Here is an 18,407-nt window from a genome sequence, read left to right on the forward strand (position 1 = left end):
AAAGGGCCAGTTCACCTCTGGGACAACCATATCTTATTTTATTGTTGTTTGGGACACGATCAACACAATCCTGAGTTTTTATGTATGTTTTTTATGATGCAGCATGATGACTCATATGATGCAAAATGCATCATCATTCATGCTGAAATACTAAAATATCTCAAGACACAGATTGAACACCAAAAATAACTCAGGATAGTGTTGATCTTGTCCCAAACAACAATACAATAAGATCTGGTTGTCCCAGAGGTGAACTGGACCTTTAAATTATCTATGATTCTGTGTAACACAGAATCTGTGTTGGACCACAATTGTACTATGAATTGACCAGTAGAAGGCGCTAGTTATCCACAGTCTCTTCGAAACCATCAAATGATCCACTCCAGTCCGTGGTAGAGATGGGATTTATGGCTTGAAGTGAGACGGATCTCTGGGATTCGTTCCTTTCAAAGAGCCGTTCAAAAGACTGGCTCATTTTAGTTACTAAGTTACTTTGTAGAATTCGGACATACCTGCGATTTGAAAATAGCCGATCTACAAGCTCACAATGCGTCGCGACACATTGTGAGCTTGTAGATTTTCAAAATATTTTTCTACATGGTATTCATTTGAAAACCTGTGAAACGGGACATTCTGCATAATGAGTAGGTCTACTTTATACTATGAGTAGGCCTACTTTAAGTAAAGTAATAGCATTCCAAACGTCTACTTGTGGCAGAGTAGCCTATTTCCACATTGCAGTATTGATACTTTTAATTAGGTAAAGAATTTGAGTTATTTTTCCATTACTGTTCATTAGAAAGGAACGGCTCCCCACTGCGAACCGGATCCCATCGTTCATTTCAAAGAGCCGTTCAAAAGACTCGATTCGTTCGCGAACGTCCCATCTCTACCGTGGTATTGAGCATGCGCTGTGTGAACACTAGCTTCAGTAGTGCTACTAGTGCAGCTCAGAGCAGTATAATCAGAGAGTGGTGTCACCGCGGGGTCAGAAACAGCGCTGGTCACGTGGTTCATTGTCACTTTACACCTCATAGACTTCAATGCATTTTGTAAACTTCCGGTTGGCCGTTTGTCACTATACGCCAATAGATGTGTGCGTAGAAGACCTGGCCCCATGAAGTGAACGGGAGTGACGCAACTCTCCATTCTAGGGCTCTGGTGCAGCTGCTGTTTACCCTCTCTGCATCTGACACATTTTGCAGCCAGTAAGATCAACATGGATTATTGAACACTTTAGGTATACATTAAATCAACTCTGTATTTATGAATACACGCTAGTGTTCTGTATTGAAATAATATGCCATAATGAAAGCCTTGTCTAATGTTGATGTTTTGCACCCACTAGAATGCATGTGTCTCTAGAATCAACCCTCGGTGCTTTACAGCCTAGAGTTGGCAATGTAAATGTAAGATTTTAATCAAGGGCAGTATAGTTTAGCTGTTACAGTTCTGTAACAATTATTAGTTATGCTGTATTCTTTGTGGTGAGCAAATGTGTTGTTTTTGCCCATGTAGGCTACAGTAAAGGGAATTACATTCTCACAAATACAGTGTCAAAACTGTGAGGGAAAAATTAAAGAGCTATTATGTGATGAGTTTGGTGGCTGGCTGTAATGTTGGTACAACATAATAACCAGCACAGATAGACAAAGAGACATTCATGGATTTATATTTAAAAGTAACTTTTATTTTCCCCTCTGGACCCAGGGTATGGCAACTGCATACCCCTGCCATACCCAATTGACGCCCCTGGCACATTTGCCTTCCCTGTGTATTTTTTGTTTCTTCCTGAAAGCTTAAAATCATCAAAAGAAATCATGGCACCCCACATCAGCAACCATCTCTCTTAATAATCTAGTTGACCACTTCTGATGGAGGAGGTGTGCGCCCGGGCGGTTGAGGATGACGGAGAGCCGGTGCTGGAGGAAGAAGAGGAGAATGAGGAGGAGGAAGAGGAAGGCGACGCGGCCATGATGTGGTCCATAAAGGAGGCGCTGGAGAGACAGACCCTGCAGATCGGAGCCTCCGCCTGCGGCGCCACGGCGGTGGTGGACGTCATCCGGGCCCTGGGCCTGGAGGTTTGTCCAGAGGAGGCCGACCGCTGCATGGAAACACGCCTCAGGAGGAACGAGTCGCCGCTGCCGGACTACCTGCTCTCTCGGAGCGAGGCCGGTGAGCAGAGTTGATTTTGTTGACTAAAACGAAAAAAGTTTTTTTTTTCACTGACGAAAACAAAATAAAAACTAAGCTATGATGCTAAGCTATAATGCCTACAATTCCAAGTGCTTGTCAGGGTGGGGGTCCCCAGTTCAAATATGTTTATTTTGGGGGTCACGGCCTAAAAGGTTTTGAGAACCCCTGGTATAGAGCATTAACAAATTCATCCACCAGGGGCATTGACAACTAATTCTTATGACTTCCTATCTAGCCAAGCTTTATAAACTATATTTTAAAGAGAAAACAATAAACAATTTAAATAAGCGAATATTTGACTTCGGTGAACAGCGTCGAATAGTGACTTTGATATTCGAATATTTGGTGAATGCCCTACTCCACTCCACCCGTCCAGGCGCGACTCACAGCCAGCTCATCGCGGGATCCGAGCGAGCCAGTCAGGGCAAGGTGATGGGACGATTCTTCCACCTCCACCCCCCCAGGCGGCTCAGACTGGTACCCTGGCTGGCGCGGTGGATCCGCAAGGGGGCAGTGCCCGTGGCCACCATGAACATGCAGAGAGCCGTGCCCAAGGGGGAGGACGTGCCCGACGCCTGGCACCACCAGCTCATATTTGGCGTCGCTCCCAACGCGGTGTTCATGACCAATCCCATAGATGTTGGTAGGTGATGTACCGTAACGTGTGTGTGTGTGTGTGTGTGTGTGTGTGTTGTGTGTGTGTGCGTGCGCGCATTTAAAGGTAACCGGTACGGTCGGCACCAATACCTACTCGGCCCCAGACAAATTCCGGAACGGCCGGCACCAGGTCTAACATCACGCTCTGGCTTCACTGTGATGTCACCCTAACATAATCCCTTTTATGCCCATATATGGAGTTCCCTGATGTCCACATCCCTGATTTCCACATCCTTTGGGGGCGAGGTCGCTTGTCGCCCTGGTGCCATGGCATTGGGCGAAGGTTCATTAGTCCAAATCTGTTAAGAATACTATGCCTAACCCGAACCTCTGTAACCCTAACTAAATTCGGACTAATGAACCTTTGAACTTATGGGTAGTCCCCGTCACCCTGAGGCATCTTACTACTAGTAATATAAGATTTTTACCTGGTGCCAAGTCTGCCAACCATTCCGAGGTCACCGGAATTTGACTGCGGCCGACTAGGTAATGGTGCCGACCGTTCTTGTGTTCTATAGCTAACACTTATCAAAACAAATTATAAAAAGATATACCTTCACACGGTGCTGGAATAAAAGTATTGCTGGTCTGGTGTGATGTGGAAATCAGGATTATTTTAGGAACATAGACATCAGAACATAGACATCAGGAGGAACACTTTTGCTACCAGAGGCTTCAGAGGTCCAACAATCATGTTTCCTTTTCTTAAGATTCTAGAACAGGGGTCTTCAACAGGGGGTCCGGGACCCCCAGTGGGTCCTCAGAGTTACTACAGGGGGTCCTCCAAATCTTTGTTTGATAGAATTTATTTCTCTTTTTTTTATATCAAATACTAGCGTCCATTCTTAGAATATTCTTAGAATTCTTTAGCCAAAAATAGCAGATCAAAATAGCCGGTCTACAACGCCTCGCGCTGCGAGGCGTTGTGAGCTTGTAGATCGGCTATTTTTGGCAAAGAGCTTTGGTGTAGTGGGGAAAAAGAGCAGACTAAGTACAGAGTGAAAGGTCAAGTTTATTAGGTATTGACGGTTCAAGTGGTTAATTATCTGAAAACAGAAGAAATTGACATGAATCCAAAATAAACTGCACGATGACTGTGCTGTCAAACAATGAACCTATGGAATCTATGAAAATGTGGGAGTCCCTGCTTCATCTCTCTCTCAGGCCAAGGGGTCCTTGGCCTGAAAACGTTGAAGACCCCTGTTCTAGAAGCTTCATAAAGGTGTTTGTTTGTCTTTGTTTCCAGTGAGTGAGAGGGAGGTGCATCAGAGACTGTGCAGTGAGTCTGTGTTGCTGATTCGTCGGGAGGATGTGCTGCAGAGGTGGACGCCCTACTGCCATCTGTCCAGCCTGTCAGAGAGCCAGTCTGACCTGCGCTGGAACGCCTTGGATGTGGAGGGTGAATAACCTTACTGCACTGGTACTCAATGAAGGGTCCCCAGCTACATTAACTCATATGCTGCTATTTTAAACATAGGCTGAACTGTTTTCCTGCCAAATTTTCCTTACCTTTTAACGTGGGCACGTGCACGCATAGTGCATGATCTGTGCGCGACTCATGTAGTAGACCGGTAGACAAGATCCGTTGCCAGGCTGTATCCTGCTGTTTCTGCCAGTATTTACATAAGAAAACATTGGAAACGGCCAGCTGTGCGCTATGGTAACACGTGGACACGTTCGCGCACATAGCAGACGATATGTGCGCGGATCATATGACAGGCGGGCACAAGAATCAAAAAATAAAATAAAAAAACGTGTGAAAAAAGACCATTCTATGGCCATGCAGCTCCTTCCTCTGTTTACAAGGAAAACCTATGGGAACGGAGCTACGATTGGACGTCAGACCGGATATGGAAACCTAGATCCGGTCCAAACGGGAAATACGACCGGATACAGTTAGGAGGCGGGCCTAAAGAGCCAGAATCGGCTATAATCAGCGACCATACTTTTAATCGTTTCATAATGATCAAAGCCAATTACATTTCCGGGATCGACGGGCATCGCAGCGTGGTACAGCGGGAAATCAATGGTTTCGGCGGGGATTGCGGGAAATTAGTTAATTAGCCCCTTTTCCACTGCAAGGTGGAACCAGAACTTTCAGGAACCTGAACCTTTTTCTTTGGTTCTGGTTTTGTTTCCTTTGCGAACGGCCCGGTTTCAGACAAGGTTCCTGGAACCTTTTTTAGGTCCTGCTCCTGAGGTAGAACTAAATTTTTGTTCTGGGAACCCATGGGCGGGGCCAGCGATGCAGCTGCTCTTTTTTGGGACCTTCCCAGTTACCGGTAGTTCTGGTTATATGGAAACGTAAGCAGAACTTGGTCCCGGAACTTCACAGGTTCTTGTAAGTTCTTGGTTCTGGAAAGTTCTGGTTATAGTTCTGGGTCGGAAATGGGGCTAAAATTTGAGATACTTAGGAACCAATTAGACCCTTACCGTTCTGTAACTCTTGAGAGTGTAGAAATAGGGTCAAAAGCACCCTTATGTATCTGTTTGGTTTCATTTGTACATTATTGTGAAATTGTGTAAAATTGACAGTGTAGATTGGGGTCCCAGAGGTAAATAAAATATAATAAATGGGGGTCCATTGATTAAGGCATATCTCTGCTGTCGGGCCGAAACCTCCCAACAGCAAAATGTTAATTTTCAGGAAAATGAGCTCAAGTGGAGTTAGGAGGTTTTGACCAAAGGGCTTTTTACTACTTTTCATTGGTTCAATATTAGTTTAAACAGCACAGAGACGTAAAGGGTGTTCAATAGCACACATTTATGACAAAAAGAGAGGGTCAATCGGGTTGAGTTACCTGGATTGGCAGAAAGTGTGGAGTTAAAGGATTAGTTCACCCCAAAATGACTTTTTTTCTATTGATTACTCACACCTTGGAGACTTTAGTTCAATCATATTTTTTGTTTGTTGCATTCCAAGTCAACATTTTGATAACAATAAATGTACCCCCATTGATTCCGGATGGGGACCCAAATGTGTTCGGGTCCCCATCTGGAATCAATGGGGGTTGACTAAAATTAGATTTTTGTCTTAGGACTGCGACAAATACAAAAAAAGTATTATTGAAGTCTCCATGGAGTGACTAATCAATAGAAAAAAAGTCATTTTGAGGGTGAACTACTCCTTTAAGAGGTTTTGTCCCAAGCACTTTTTACTACTTTCCATTGGTTCAATATTATTTTAACCAACACTCAGCTGTAAAGGGTGTTCAATAGCCCTGATTTATGCCAACAAATCAAAAACCTCAAAAATGGAGTTAAGAGGTTTTGGCCAGACAGTGACGATATCTAACTTGTGGTCCTTGAAATATAACATGTGTAGAATCACTGTGACGAACAGATGCCAGCTTCCTGCCTCAAAAGGAGATGTACCGGTAGTTCCAGACTCTGTATAGCATTCGGGGATTGAGGAACAGTTGTCTGGCTAGTGGCTACGCAAGACTTACTGTCTTGACTGAATGTGTTCCGGTGTTGTCTCTGTCTTTCTGCCTCTGTCTCTGTTTGTGATCAGGGGTGTAGTTGTCCCGATTTAAATTGAAGCAAACATAGAACTGAAAGTTCCTATGATTGGTCGCTAGTTGTGCTGTTCTGGCACCAGAAGCATTCTCTTACCTTAATAAACATTGTCTAAATACTTTATGGTTCCTGTCGCTAGTTTAAAGTCTCGTTTCAATCACCATGATTTGCGTTATGTGAAAATATGGTTATATTTGATCATGTTATAGTGTGTGTGCTTTATTTTCGGCAAGCTCAAGACAATGTCCCATGTATCCCTGCGTTTACACGTGACCGTTGGCAGCCAATATCATTCCTTTGGTACCATTTAAAACAATAATGGCGGCACCCATACAACGGCCAAAAAAAGCTTCATTTGCACAGCATAGAAATCAATGACTTTCCACTGTCCACATATTTTTTACAGTCTCTGTTTGTGATTATCTCTCCATCACTCTGCTCTTTTCTGTCTCTTTCTACTCTGTCACACAGACAAGCTATTGAAAACCCATTTAGAACGGGTACACATTATTGTGTATCATTATTTTATGCTTTAACTATTAAAAAATAGCGTGGCACAGAGTGCCGTGCTAGGAGCTTGTAGATCTGCTATTTTAGAAAAATTGTGAAAATTAGAATTTTGACCCGATTCTAAGTCCTTCTAAGGTTTTTGGAAAAACCTATGTTTCTATGTCAGCAATCTGGCCAGCCATCGTCAAAGAAAAGGTCCTTTTCGCTTAACTGGAGCTCAGTTAGTCTGTTCTTGAGAGACTACTTTGTCAGTGGTTCTCAAACTTTTTCACGTGAAGGACGCTCAAACTGATATTTATTTGGCCACGGACCCGCATCTCAAAATATCTAGTTCCAGGGACCACCCAGAAGCAAAATTTGAGTTACAAACGTTCGCTTTAAAAATACATACAGTATATTCAAAGATTTGCACACATTTTCACAACTTTTTCCAAAAATAGCAGATCTACAAGCTCGCAGCGCGGCACCAGCTTGTAGATCTGCTATTTTTCAATTGCTAAAGCATTCAATAATTCTAGGCCTAAATGGGTTTTAATTCCTCACTCCATGGTGTTTTTTCTTTCCTAGGCCAAGTGAAGCAGATGGTGCGGGAGGCAGAGAGTGAAGACCAGTCCAAGTTGACTCACATAGAGATCCCTGCTGCCTACAGTTCAGGAGTCACCCTGTTCGCCTTGAGAGACTCTGACCTGGCGGGGGAGCTTCTCAGCGCTCCCGAGCTTCCTTTGTGGTGAAGGTTGGACTCAAACTCAGAATGCTGTCATTTACTGTGCTGTTAATTGATGTTTACGACGACGTACAATTTTACATTTTACTCAAGTATGAAGCGATTTTAGCATCGAATAACGGTTATTTTTGTCATCATATCACAAAGATTACAATAACGTGGTATACATACTGTACAGTTGCGCTCGAAATTATTCAAACCCCCCTTACAAATTTGTTCATTAGTGTAACCACTGTTCCTTTGACTTAGAACTTGTGAACTATGCTCAAAACTGTACTTTTTGGAACATTATATCCCTTTCCTTTTTTTTTTACAAAGCAATAATCTCTTCTCTGAACCTTTCTGACCATTCCTTAGACTTAGCCATGTTTCTAACTGCTCTAATTGCAGTCAACAAACTTCTAGTCAGGCCAGATTGCACATCTGATGCAACTATGTAAGCCCTTGATTAGTCGATTGCAGTTGATTACAGATGTTTTCAGGTGTAATTAAGAGTTGAATAATTGAAAGTGAAAGTGTAAAGTGGCATTTAGCATTGAATTTAAAAAAAAGAAAAAAAAACACACACAAGGAATGTTACTTTTGAGCTATTTACATTGCTCTTGTATGTTTTATTTATTTCATTCAGTCGTCAGTTTGTGAATTTAGCCAATAATCAGATTTGCAGAGAGGGGGTGTTGAATAATTTTGAGCACAACCGTAGATGCATCGTGAATAGAAAACAAACAAAACTAAAACAAGATGCATTTTATACAACACATACACAACTTAAAACTAACACAACAAAACATCAAGAAAAGAAACCCACCCAGCCTTCCCAGGACCAGCGATGTCAGAAAAAGCAGAGCCAACCACCATGCATGCATACCTGTGCCAAGATCCAACTTCCCACCACTGTAAGGACAGCCTGAATCACGTTCTAAAGCTTATCTGCTGCTTTGCCAGACCACACGTTAACACCACACGTTAACATTGTCCTTGCTCGTTCCATGTAATCTTGCCTTTGGCATCAAATAAAGTTTTATTTATTTATTTGATTGTCTTGTTTTTGTTTTTAAATATGGCTCCAGCATTAGAGCTCATGCCACACATCATCTGTGCTTAGCCCTATTCACGCCCCGCCCACTCAGCATCCCCCTGGTACTGAAGTCACATTTTGAAGGGTAAAAGCCCATAGAGTTAACACAGAAATCGCAAATTTAATGCAATTTCCGAATAGTAAAGTATAAAATACAAGATAGTAAAAGGCACAAAGCATTATAATTTACTTTACCGTTCGAAATAATGATTTGTTGGCTTTAAGTCCAGCTATTTCTGTATTAATTTCCCCTTCTAAACTGACGTCAGCACCAGGAAGCTGCTGAGAAATTTGCTGAGTGGGCGGGCCATGAATAGGGCTAATTCAGTGTTTCTCAACCACTGTGCCTGGGGACCTTTGGTGTGCCCCTGAGAAGGGTCAAGTGTGCCCCTTGAAACTGCTTGAAAGCCAGTATTGTATTTATCATTTTAAAAATGAAACAGACGATCTACGTGTGCTTGTAGATCTGCTATTTTCACTACTGTTGTGTGACAGCCTTGTATGATGAAGCATGGCTTTACTTTGCGAAGAAACGTACACATTTGAAACTTGGAGATACAAGGTTTCTTCCCGACAGTGACGATATTTACACCCCCGTATTATGTTGGTGTGCCCATGGATTCTTGGGACATGACAAGTGTGCCCATGCAGAAAAAAGGTTGAGAAACACTGGTATAATTCACAGCACTGGTTCTCAAAGTGGGGTCCGTGGTAAATTGTTTTTTATGCTTGCGGTATCCTAATATGCCTAAATAGGCATGTTAATTATTAAGCAGTAATTGATTAATTGCTGTACAGATTCAAAATATATTAATTGACAATGTGTAGAGACTTACTCTTTTTACTTGCATAATGGGATGTAATAAAGAATGTTTATTTCTTGTATTGCATTTGTACTTGTATATTAACTTAGACCACAAGAGGGAGTACTTCACTTTTGTAACTTTTTCACTTTTGTAACTTTTACACTGCATCCATATGTATTGCATTAGCTAGGTATGGACTTTCAAGTCAAGTGTTGCCTAAGAAAAGTTTGAAAACCATAATGACTAATAACTTGTGGTAGAAGAATTTCCAAAATAATATATAGCCTACTTCTTTCCTCAAATTTCAATGGTAGTTGACTACAACTCCCATGATGCATCTTGAATGGTACATGGTAAAGGAAGCAAGACATTTAATACATTTGCAAGGAGTTAAGGATCCCGATTCCCGCTACATTAATGACAATTAACAAAACTCTGCTCAGGTTTGAGTTTCATCTATTTAAAGACGCAAACTTTGTCTTTGTTTATGATCAACACATCAGGTCCACGTGGTTTTGATAGTCGATTCAAGATCCCATTGTCCGAAGGGTCGGTCGTGCTCAAGAAGTGCTGAGATTAGCCGGTTGTCATGGCAACGACTTTAACTACTTTAAAATGTGTTCAGATCAGATGGATTCGTTTTTGCGTTCACACCTCACTTCAAAGCTTAGACCAGACTGAATTATTTTAACTGACGGATGATATTGTAATTTGGTACTAACTAAACAATAAAATGTATTCTGCAGATGCTGTACAGCACAAATAATTTCAATATCAGACTAATTTATTCAACATCATGTTTCATTCATTATTACAGGGGTTTTCAGGGCAGGGACCCCCAAACTGATGGGGAGATGGAGCAGGGCCCCCTACCTCATAGGGTGGGGGTGGGGCTACAACATATATTGTATATTTATGTGTGTATAAACATACCATGTTATGCATTCAATACTATGCTATTAAAATAACAGATTCATTTAAAATTCATTCTTTTATTTTAAACATATAGGCCTGTACAAGTGGCCGTACCACTTGTGCATTTATAAACATACCTTATTAACTGAGAAGAACCAATGTCAATACTATCAATCTATCACTAACAATCTGTCAATTGCACAATATTCATGTATACAAGCTATTCAAAAGAGACATAATCATTGTCGTGGACCCCCTGAAGACCCCTGCATTATTATGTTGCTTGCCTCTGAATATATTTAGTGGTTGCCTGACAACCACTAGCAAATCACAGCTCGACTGTCCCTCCTCCAAGCTATGGGATGTCCAGACAGTGTCGAAGATGCGATCAGAGTAGTAGTAGTCAGTCTCCCAGCCAGCTGTGAGTGTGTGTGTGACCATAGACTGGACCTGCAGCAGGACGGACCACTAAAACATCCACTTTCACTCTCATATAAGGTGAGTTTGTCCCGAAGATATATGGGTCACTGGACCGCAGATCATGACTTTTCTATGAATGCAACTTCTTGATCTTCTGCTACATGGAGCTAAACACATTAGCACAGAACTTTTCCAGCATCCTCGAGTCTGTGTAGTGGTGTGTTTAGCTCTGCTCTGACTGGCGGCAGGCTAAAAGACCCAAACAGGATTTCTGTACCCCCACGAGGGCTCAACTTCAGTCAAAATAAACTAAACTACCTCGCTACTCACCAAACCAAAGGTAGTTTTGTGTTGTTGAAAGTCTATTCTCCGCGGTGGGAAACCTCTCAGCACCCCACCCACCTGTAAAATACACTACTTTTGTCATGAAATGATTGAAACACATGCGTGAATCAAAACATCCAACTCGACCGCCGCTTATTTCCGGGGGTCAGTTTGCAGAGGCGTCAAGTTGGGTATGGCAAGCTATGGCAGCTACCATACCTTGGCTACAGGGGGAATAATAAAATGTACTGTAATCGTGCCTGTTGCTAAGGTATGGCAACACCAGTCATACCATACCTTAGCTTTTTCTAAACTGACGCCGCTGTCAGTCTGGCGGTGTCTCGAGGTGGGTGCGTTTTTATTTCACAACAGAAATAGTGTAATTTACAGAGTGGGTGGGGTGCTGAGAGGTTTCCCACCGCGGAGAATAGACTTTCAACAACGCAAAACTATCTTTGGTTTGGTGAGTAGTGAAGTAGTTTCGTTTATTTTGACTGAAGTTGAGCCCTCGTAGGGGCTGAGAAATTCTGGTCTAGTCTTTTAGCCAGCCGCCTGTCAGAGCGTCATGCTCTGGACCAGAGCTAGTAGTGTGTAGAAGACGTTTGTTGAGTTGTGAGCATGCGACCCATTGATGTGATGATGGTGGTGGTGGTGGTGGTGGATGCGTTGTTTATCCAATACAATCCTTTACGAGCCATATCTTTTTGGCATATTATTCAACATAAATTTGACATTTTGAAAAGTGTTGTTTAGAATAGTTTTCAGTGACACGTGAGTCACATGCAGTGGCGTCAGTTCAGAAAAAGCTAAGGTATGGCAACATGACTGGTGTTGCGAGACACCAGTCATGTTGCCATACCTTAGCAACAGGCATGATACATTTATTTTAAGAAGTTTTTCCCCAGGTTTCTTTGACTGGATATGGCAGCCTGGAACGTTTGTTCAAGTGCAGCTAAACTTGTAGTAGTAAACGTGCCACAATTAACAATAATGCATTGCACCTGTGCAGCTGACCTGCGGAACCTGGGAATATAGCATCTTGTCAAGATGGGGAGAATAACAGAGTGGAGAATATAATTATAATAGCCTACCTTGTTAAAGTGACCATTTTGTTAAATTTTGCATTTGTAGTTATTTTACTGTAATTTAACAACATAATAGCCAGCACAGATAGACAAAGAGACATTCATGGATTTCTATTTAAAAGTAACTTTTATTTCCCCCCCTGGACCCAGGGTATGGCAGCTGCATACCCCTGCCATACCCAATTGACACCCCTGGTCACATGAGGAGGGGTGATTCCAATCAAAGCCAGCAGCCAGTCAACTATAATTACAGAACACGCGCTTTTTCATGCAACACACACATTCCTTATCTCTGGAGTCCATGTATGGGCTATTCTGACTAAAGTAACACATCCAAATGCTGGTGTTGCAAACAACACAGTAAGTTGTAACAGACTGGAGCTTTCGAGGTCGGTCAGTCCAAGTGATCATTGTTGAAACTCTGACCCCTTTTTGTTTGCTATCTTCTGGTTTAGTCATATTTGGGTGGGTTGGGGGCTTTGTGTTGTTGACTCACATTAAGGTGGGATTCGTGCAGGCTATGTGTTCTGACTGTGACTGTCCTCAACAAAAGACACCATAATATAATGTGTTCTTGACTTGCATGTGTTGCCATAACATTATCCAATGAATCCCTAAAACAACTTTATATATTGATTGTCTTGGGTGCTATGTAATGCCCACTACAGTGGCTAAAATTGCAACCCCAATTTCCCTTTGATGTGTGAAGAATCGAGATTTGTATAGGCTAGCATTGCTTTTCTGATGAATGAATTGTATTTACAAGTAAGCGTGGTGACAAATGGTTTCAAATTATTGGGTCATTCTGTGTATTATAGGCCTATATAAATGTGTATACATTTGCTGGTTATAAGACGATGCCACATGAATTAGGAATGCATATTATGAGTATGATATTATTAGGTACATAGTCATAGCCTACTATTGTTATATGCTGTAGATTGTAGTGAATGCATACATATTGTTATTGCATTCTTATCACTAAATAAAGCTTGGATATATCTCAGCTCAGCATCAATAATGTCTCTTCAAATGACGTGATTCAAATTCCATTAAGCCAAGTCACTAATGTACATCTTAATGACACAAATCGAGACTATGTGGATTTGTCAGTGATATCATTATCTCCTATAGGCTTCAAAAAACAAACAAGAAACCAGATTTGCTTATCACAGAGATTATTTTAGGCTAGTGCAGGAAGCTGAAACAATAATCAGGTATGTGCTACATACAGGATGTTATGTTCTAATTAGCTACTCCGTTTTCTTAAGGATAAGAAGTTGTCTGGGTGGTCATACCTTGCATATTATAATGTGTGCAATAAAAGGCCTAGAATTATTGAATGCTTTAACCAGTGGTGCCACGCTGCGAGCTTGTAGATCTGCTATTTTTGAAAAAGTCATGAAAATGTGTGCAAATATATGTATTTTCAAAGCGAACGTTTGTAACTAAAATTCTCGCTTCTGGGTGGTCCCTGGAACTAAATATTTTGAGATCCGTGGCCTTTTCCCAATTATAGAGGGTTTAAGTGGTACCAGATATGCAGCTCGGCAAATAAAAGGTGAATTAATCCCAGTGCATGATAGTGGGAGAAATATGTGAAAAAGGTGTTCACTTCCGGCAGAAAGCGTGAAAATTTGCACCTAGGGGTATTTTTGTGCGCTGAATTCAAAAATTGACGGTCCCAAATTCACTTTTCTCTCATTCACTTACCATAGGGTTAGGGTTAGGAAAAAAAGACCCCCCAAAAATCTTCTTTAAGTAGCATGTGAGGGGTCTATCTAGGGGGTTTTCATGATTTTGAATCCATTCCAAGCATTTGTTTTGCACAAAAAACATTCCTTGGGGAAGAAATGGACCCCACAAACTATGGTTAAGTGATGAGTCATCACTTTTCAAAGTTTTGTTGTGTCCATTTCTCGGAAAGGAATGTTTTTCGTGCAAAACAAATGCTTGCAATGGATTCAGAATCCCAAAAAACACCTAGTTTGACCCCTCACATGCTACTTGAAGAAGATTTTTTGGGGGGTCTTTTTTCCCTAGTATGGTAAGTGAATGAGAGCCACCAGATCCCATGGGAAAAGTGCTTGGGACCGTCAATTTTTGAATTCAGCACACAAAAATACCACTAGGTGCAAATTTTCACGCTTTCTGCCGGAAGTTAACACATTTGCCTTTTTTTGTTACATATTTCTCCCACTATGATGGAGAATGATATGACGATAAATTAAATCTCCACGATACGATTATCGTGAGTGTTTTTTATCACGATAAACGATACTATCGCGCATTGTCACATCCCTACCTATAATGCGCTGTTTTCATTTTATAATGGAAGATTTTACTTTTCGTGGGCATGACCTTTGGGTAAGTAGAACATGACCTGTACTTGCCCAAACGGCCACTTTAGTGTCAACCCATGCATATTGTTCAAAGTTAAAACAAAAAAAAATATGTAGTTATAAAAAAATATATATAAATCTAGGACATTTCTGTTTATTTTTTGTATTGAAAAAGTATTGAACCGTGTCACCAAACACGGTTCGTGTCACCAAATTATCGAACCGAACCGTGAATTTTGTAAACCGTTGCACCCGTTAATACTAATTCTAAAACGGCTAGTTCCATTCCTTGATTCTGATTGGCTGGTTGCTGTGGTATATGAGACTATGACCCACACCTTGAATCAGTTTATATCAAACCCATGTGCGTTATTCCTTTCCACAGTGTTCCACAGTGCACCAATTATCTGCACCTGTGTTGTTTCTGCAGCCTGGCCGGGAACTACATTCTTGCAGAGCAGACCTTATTGTGTATTATTAGTGAAATAGAACAGTTTTAATTGGTACATGTCTATGATTTTCATGTTGCAATATTGTGACCGTTTTAGAAAAGCAATAAGCCACAAGAGGCGAGTGGTATACACCGGCTGAGAGGGTCGGAAACACTCGGCTGACGCCTCTCAGCCGGTGTACAATACCCCGGTAACCACTCGCCTCTTGTGGCTTATTGCTTTAACATATCCTGCTGCTTGAGCCCGACTTCAAATCATGTGCTGGTAATTGTTGCGTCCGTCCATGGCTGCTGGTCTATATCAACTGCATAATGTCTTTGTTGTTCTGTCGTGCAAATGACTCCTGGTGGTTGATTCGGCCTGGTGACCAATGCCAGTTAATTGTTGACCACAAAGCTTTTATTTTTCTAGTTGACTTGTTAGTGTGGCATTACAAGATAATTTAAAGCCACAGAACACAGAAAAGGTCAGCCGTTTCTCACAACCAGGCGGATTCCTTTCGTTATAGGTCAATTTTTGCATTCAATTAAATAAGCATTAATCCAATTTAAAAGATGAATGAAGAGCTATTAATTGGTTCTCTGCTGTGGCCAGTCTGGCCACCAAAGGCCTCTCTGCCTTTATGACTTATACTTCATAAAGGATTGGTTCTTCTTACGCACAATTAACAGAATGTAATTTATCATTCAATCAATGGCGGTGCAGTGGGACAATCAGTGGTGTCACAAGGGTGGGAAAAGTGGGACTGAGTTACTAATGCCCAAGGTGGAGGGGCCTTAATTATTTAGCTATTAAAAATTGCAGATATACAAGCTTGCATCGTGGCACTCGGTGCCTGAGCTTGTATCTGCAGTAGATCTGCAAAACGATCATGAAAATGTGTGCAAATCTTTGAATAATATGTGTATTTTTTAAGCGAACATTTGCAACTAAAAGTTTGCTTCTGGGGGGTCCCTGGAACTATATATTTTTAGATGGGGGTCCGTGGCCAAATATCATTTTGGGGGCCCTTCACATGAAGAAGTTTGAGCACCACTGACATAGAAACACAAGGTTTTTTTCTTGACTTGCAAAGACTTGCACACATTTTTAGGATTTTTCAAAAATAGCGGATCTACAAGCTCGGTGCCACACTGTGAGCTTGTATATCTGCTATTTTTCAATGGTTAAAGCACAGAATAATGTGTAATAATGCGTTCCCAGTCTAAATGGGTTAAACCCCCCTCATGGGGGGCCCGCAGTGAATCCTTGAACCCAGGGCCCAGAATTAGGTGTGACACCCCTGACTAAGGCACCACACTGAGGTCTTATGTGCAAACATAACTGGCAATAAAAAATTACCCATTTAGGCCTAACATTATTTAATGCTTGAACTATTGAAACATAGCAGATATACAAGCTCACAGTGCGGCACCGAGTGCCGCGCAAATGTTTGAATATATATGTGTTTTCAAAGCGAACGTTTGTAACTCAAATTTTGCTTCTGGGTGGTCCCTGGAACTAAATATTTTGAGTTAGGGGGGGGTCCGTGGCCAAATACATCATTTTGGGGGTCCTTCACATGAAAAGGTTTGAGAACCACTGACATAGTAGTCTCTCAAGAACAGACTAACTGAGCTCCAGTGAAGTGAAAAGAACCTTTTCTTTGACGATGGCTGGCCAGATTGCTGACATAGAAACATAGGTGTTTCTAAAAAACCTTAGAAGGATTCAAAAGACACTTATAGAATCAGGCAAAAATTCTAATTTTCACGATTAAAAAAAAAAAAAGCAGATCTACAAGCTCGCAGCGCGGCACTCGGTGCCGCGCTGTGAGCTTGTAGACCTGCTATTTTTCAATAGTTAAAGCAGTCAATAATCCTAGGCCTAAATGTGCGAACGTGATTCTCTCCTTCCGTCTCTTAGGTGCCATGGCGGAACGAGTGCTGGTGATTGGCAGCGGTGGGCGGGAGCACACGCTGGCGTGGAAGCTGGCCCAATCAGAGCACATCCAGCAGGTCCTGGTGGCGCCTGGAAACGCGGGCACGGCCAACAGCGGAAAGATCAGCAACTCTGGTAACTAAACACACGTGTACACAAATGTTTTTAACCACTGGAGAGGGGTGGGATTTTGAAGTGATACAGAAATGGCATGTTATAGAGCAGGGGTCTTCAACGTTTTCAGGCCAACAAAAAAACAAGAAACAAAAGGCCTTTTTCCACAGGATATTCCACTTTCAAAATTATTTTGGTCATTTCATCGTCTAATCTTGCTTTTGGGAACACCCAGGACAGTTTTTGAATTTCTTCATTCAGTATTTAGATATTTGATATTCGTTTCCCCCCATTTTCCCACTTCCAGGACCTTCCTATACAAACCCATTATAACTTCAAACTCCATTTTAACCATGATAGATTCAATGAAAAGAACTGTCCTTTTTTCTGGTGACTCCTGACACCCTCCGAATACGTGAGTGAGCAGGCCGTGTTTTTTTAATAACATTTTTCATTGATTTATATAAATTGTTTGGGGAAATGAAAATTATTAAATACAATAAAAGATTATAGAAAATAAATGAAAAAAGTTATCAAAAAAACACGGCCTGCTCACGTATTCAGAGGGTGTCAGGAGTCACCAGAAAAAAGGAAAGTTGTTTTCATTGAATCTATCATGGTTAAAATGGAGTTTGAAGTTATAATGGATTTGTATAAGAAGGTCCTGGAAGGGGGGAAATGAATATCAAATATCTAAATACTGAATGAAGAAATTCAAAAACTGTCCTGGGTGTTCCCAAAAGCCTGATTAGATGATGAAATGACCAAAAGTTTTTTTGAAAGTGGGATATCCCTTTAACTAAAGTGATCCATATGCTCTGTTTTGTGTCTGTCTATCCAGAGGTGTCGATTAGTAACCACTCCATCCTGGCCCAGTTCTGTAAGGACCACAAGGTGGGACTGGTTGTGGTTGGACCGGAGGTACCACTGGCAGAAGGTGAGTTTCTTTATCACTAGAATGTATAAAAGCTTTGTTTTCACGAGCGTAGAAGTGCAGAGTACCCACAGCGGAGTTGTGAGATGGGTTGGATTAGGCTCAATATCAGTGGGATGATGGGAGCTTGTGTTGAAATAACCAGTTAGATATCCTCGTTCCCTTCCATTTAACATTAGGTTTTTCGAGCTACAGTAGGTCTACTTTTCTTATGATAAATCAGATATTCACTTTAGTTAAGCATCAGACTAATTGGATGTGCATAAAGGCCTATCATCTACCTTTCTTCTTAATGTTATTTTTCGGTTCCGGGTAGAACCGGTCCCTATAACTGTTCCGGAAGTGTATATTTTATATATACTGTATATATCTCACACACACACACACACACACACACACACACACACACAC

General features: G+C 41.5%; 2 protein-coding genes across 2 annotated transcripts in view; both read left to right on the forward strand.

Annotated features, from left to right (window-relative positions):
* Window positions 1–1,167: 1,167 nt before the first annotated feature.
* Window positions 1,168–8,675, forward strand: LOC308280583 (uncharacterized protein). The gene is made up of 5 exons (XM_080720912.1): window positions 1,168–1,240; window positions 1,862–2,175; window positions 2,573–2,839; window positions 4,100–4,252; window positions 7,450–8,675. The coding sequence occupies exons 2-5, from the start codon at window positions 1,875–1,877 to the stop codon at window positions 7,611–7,613; spliced, it is 885 nt and encodes a 294-aa protein (XP_080577038.1). The 5' UTR covers window positions 1,168–1,240; window positions 1,862–1,874; the 3' UTR covers window positions 7,614–8,675.
* Window positions 8,676–10,782: 2,107 nt separating this feature from the next.
* LOC308280321 (trifunctional purine biosynthetic protein adenosine-3-like) overlaps window positions 10,783–18,407 on the forward strand; it is a gene marked incomplete at its 3' end in the record, with an annotated part of 33,317 nt that continues 25,692 nt past the window's right edge. The window contains exons 1-3 of the mRNA XM_080720583.1: window positions 10,783–10,903; window positions 16,934–17,083; window positions 17,904–17,999. Of these exons, the coding sequence (XP_080576709.1) occupies window positions 16,939–17,083; window positions 17,904–17,999 (241 nt within the window). The 5' untranslated portion in view covers window positions 10,783–10,903; window positions 16,934–16,938. The remainder of the gene's footprint in view (window positions 10,904–16,933; window positions 17,084–17,903; window positions 18,000–18,407) is intronic.

The sequence above is a fragment of the Nannobrachium achirus genome, assembly GCF_963921795.1.
Source record: "Nannobrachium achirus genome assembly, chromosome: 24".
NCBI lineage: Eukaryota > Metazoa > Chordata > Actinopteri > Myctophiformes > Myctophidae > Nannobrachium > Nannobrachium achirus.

What these genes read in the sequence shown, in the direction of transcription:
- LOC308280583 (XM_080720912.1), top strand. Translation starts at nt 1,875, where the DNA reads ATGGAGGAGGTGTGCGCCCGGGCGGTTGAGGATGACGGAGAGCCGGTG. An exon ending in GACCAATCCCATAGATGTTG is followed by an intron (nt 2,840 to 4,099) that starts GTAGGTGATGTA and finishes CTTTGTTTCCAG; the next exon opens with TGAGTGAGAGGGAGGTGCAT. An exon ending in GAACGCCTTGGATGTGGAGG is followed by an intron (nt 4,253 to 7,449) that starts GTGAATAACCTT and finishes TTTCTTTCCTAG; the next exon opens with GCCAAGTGAAGCAGATGGTG.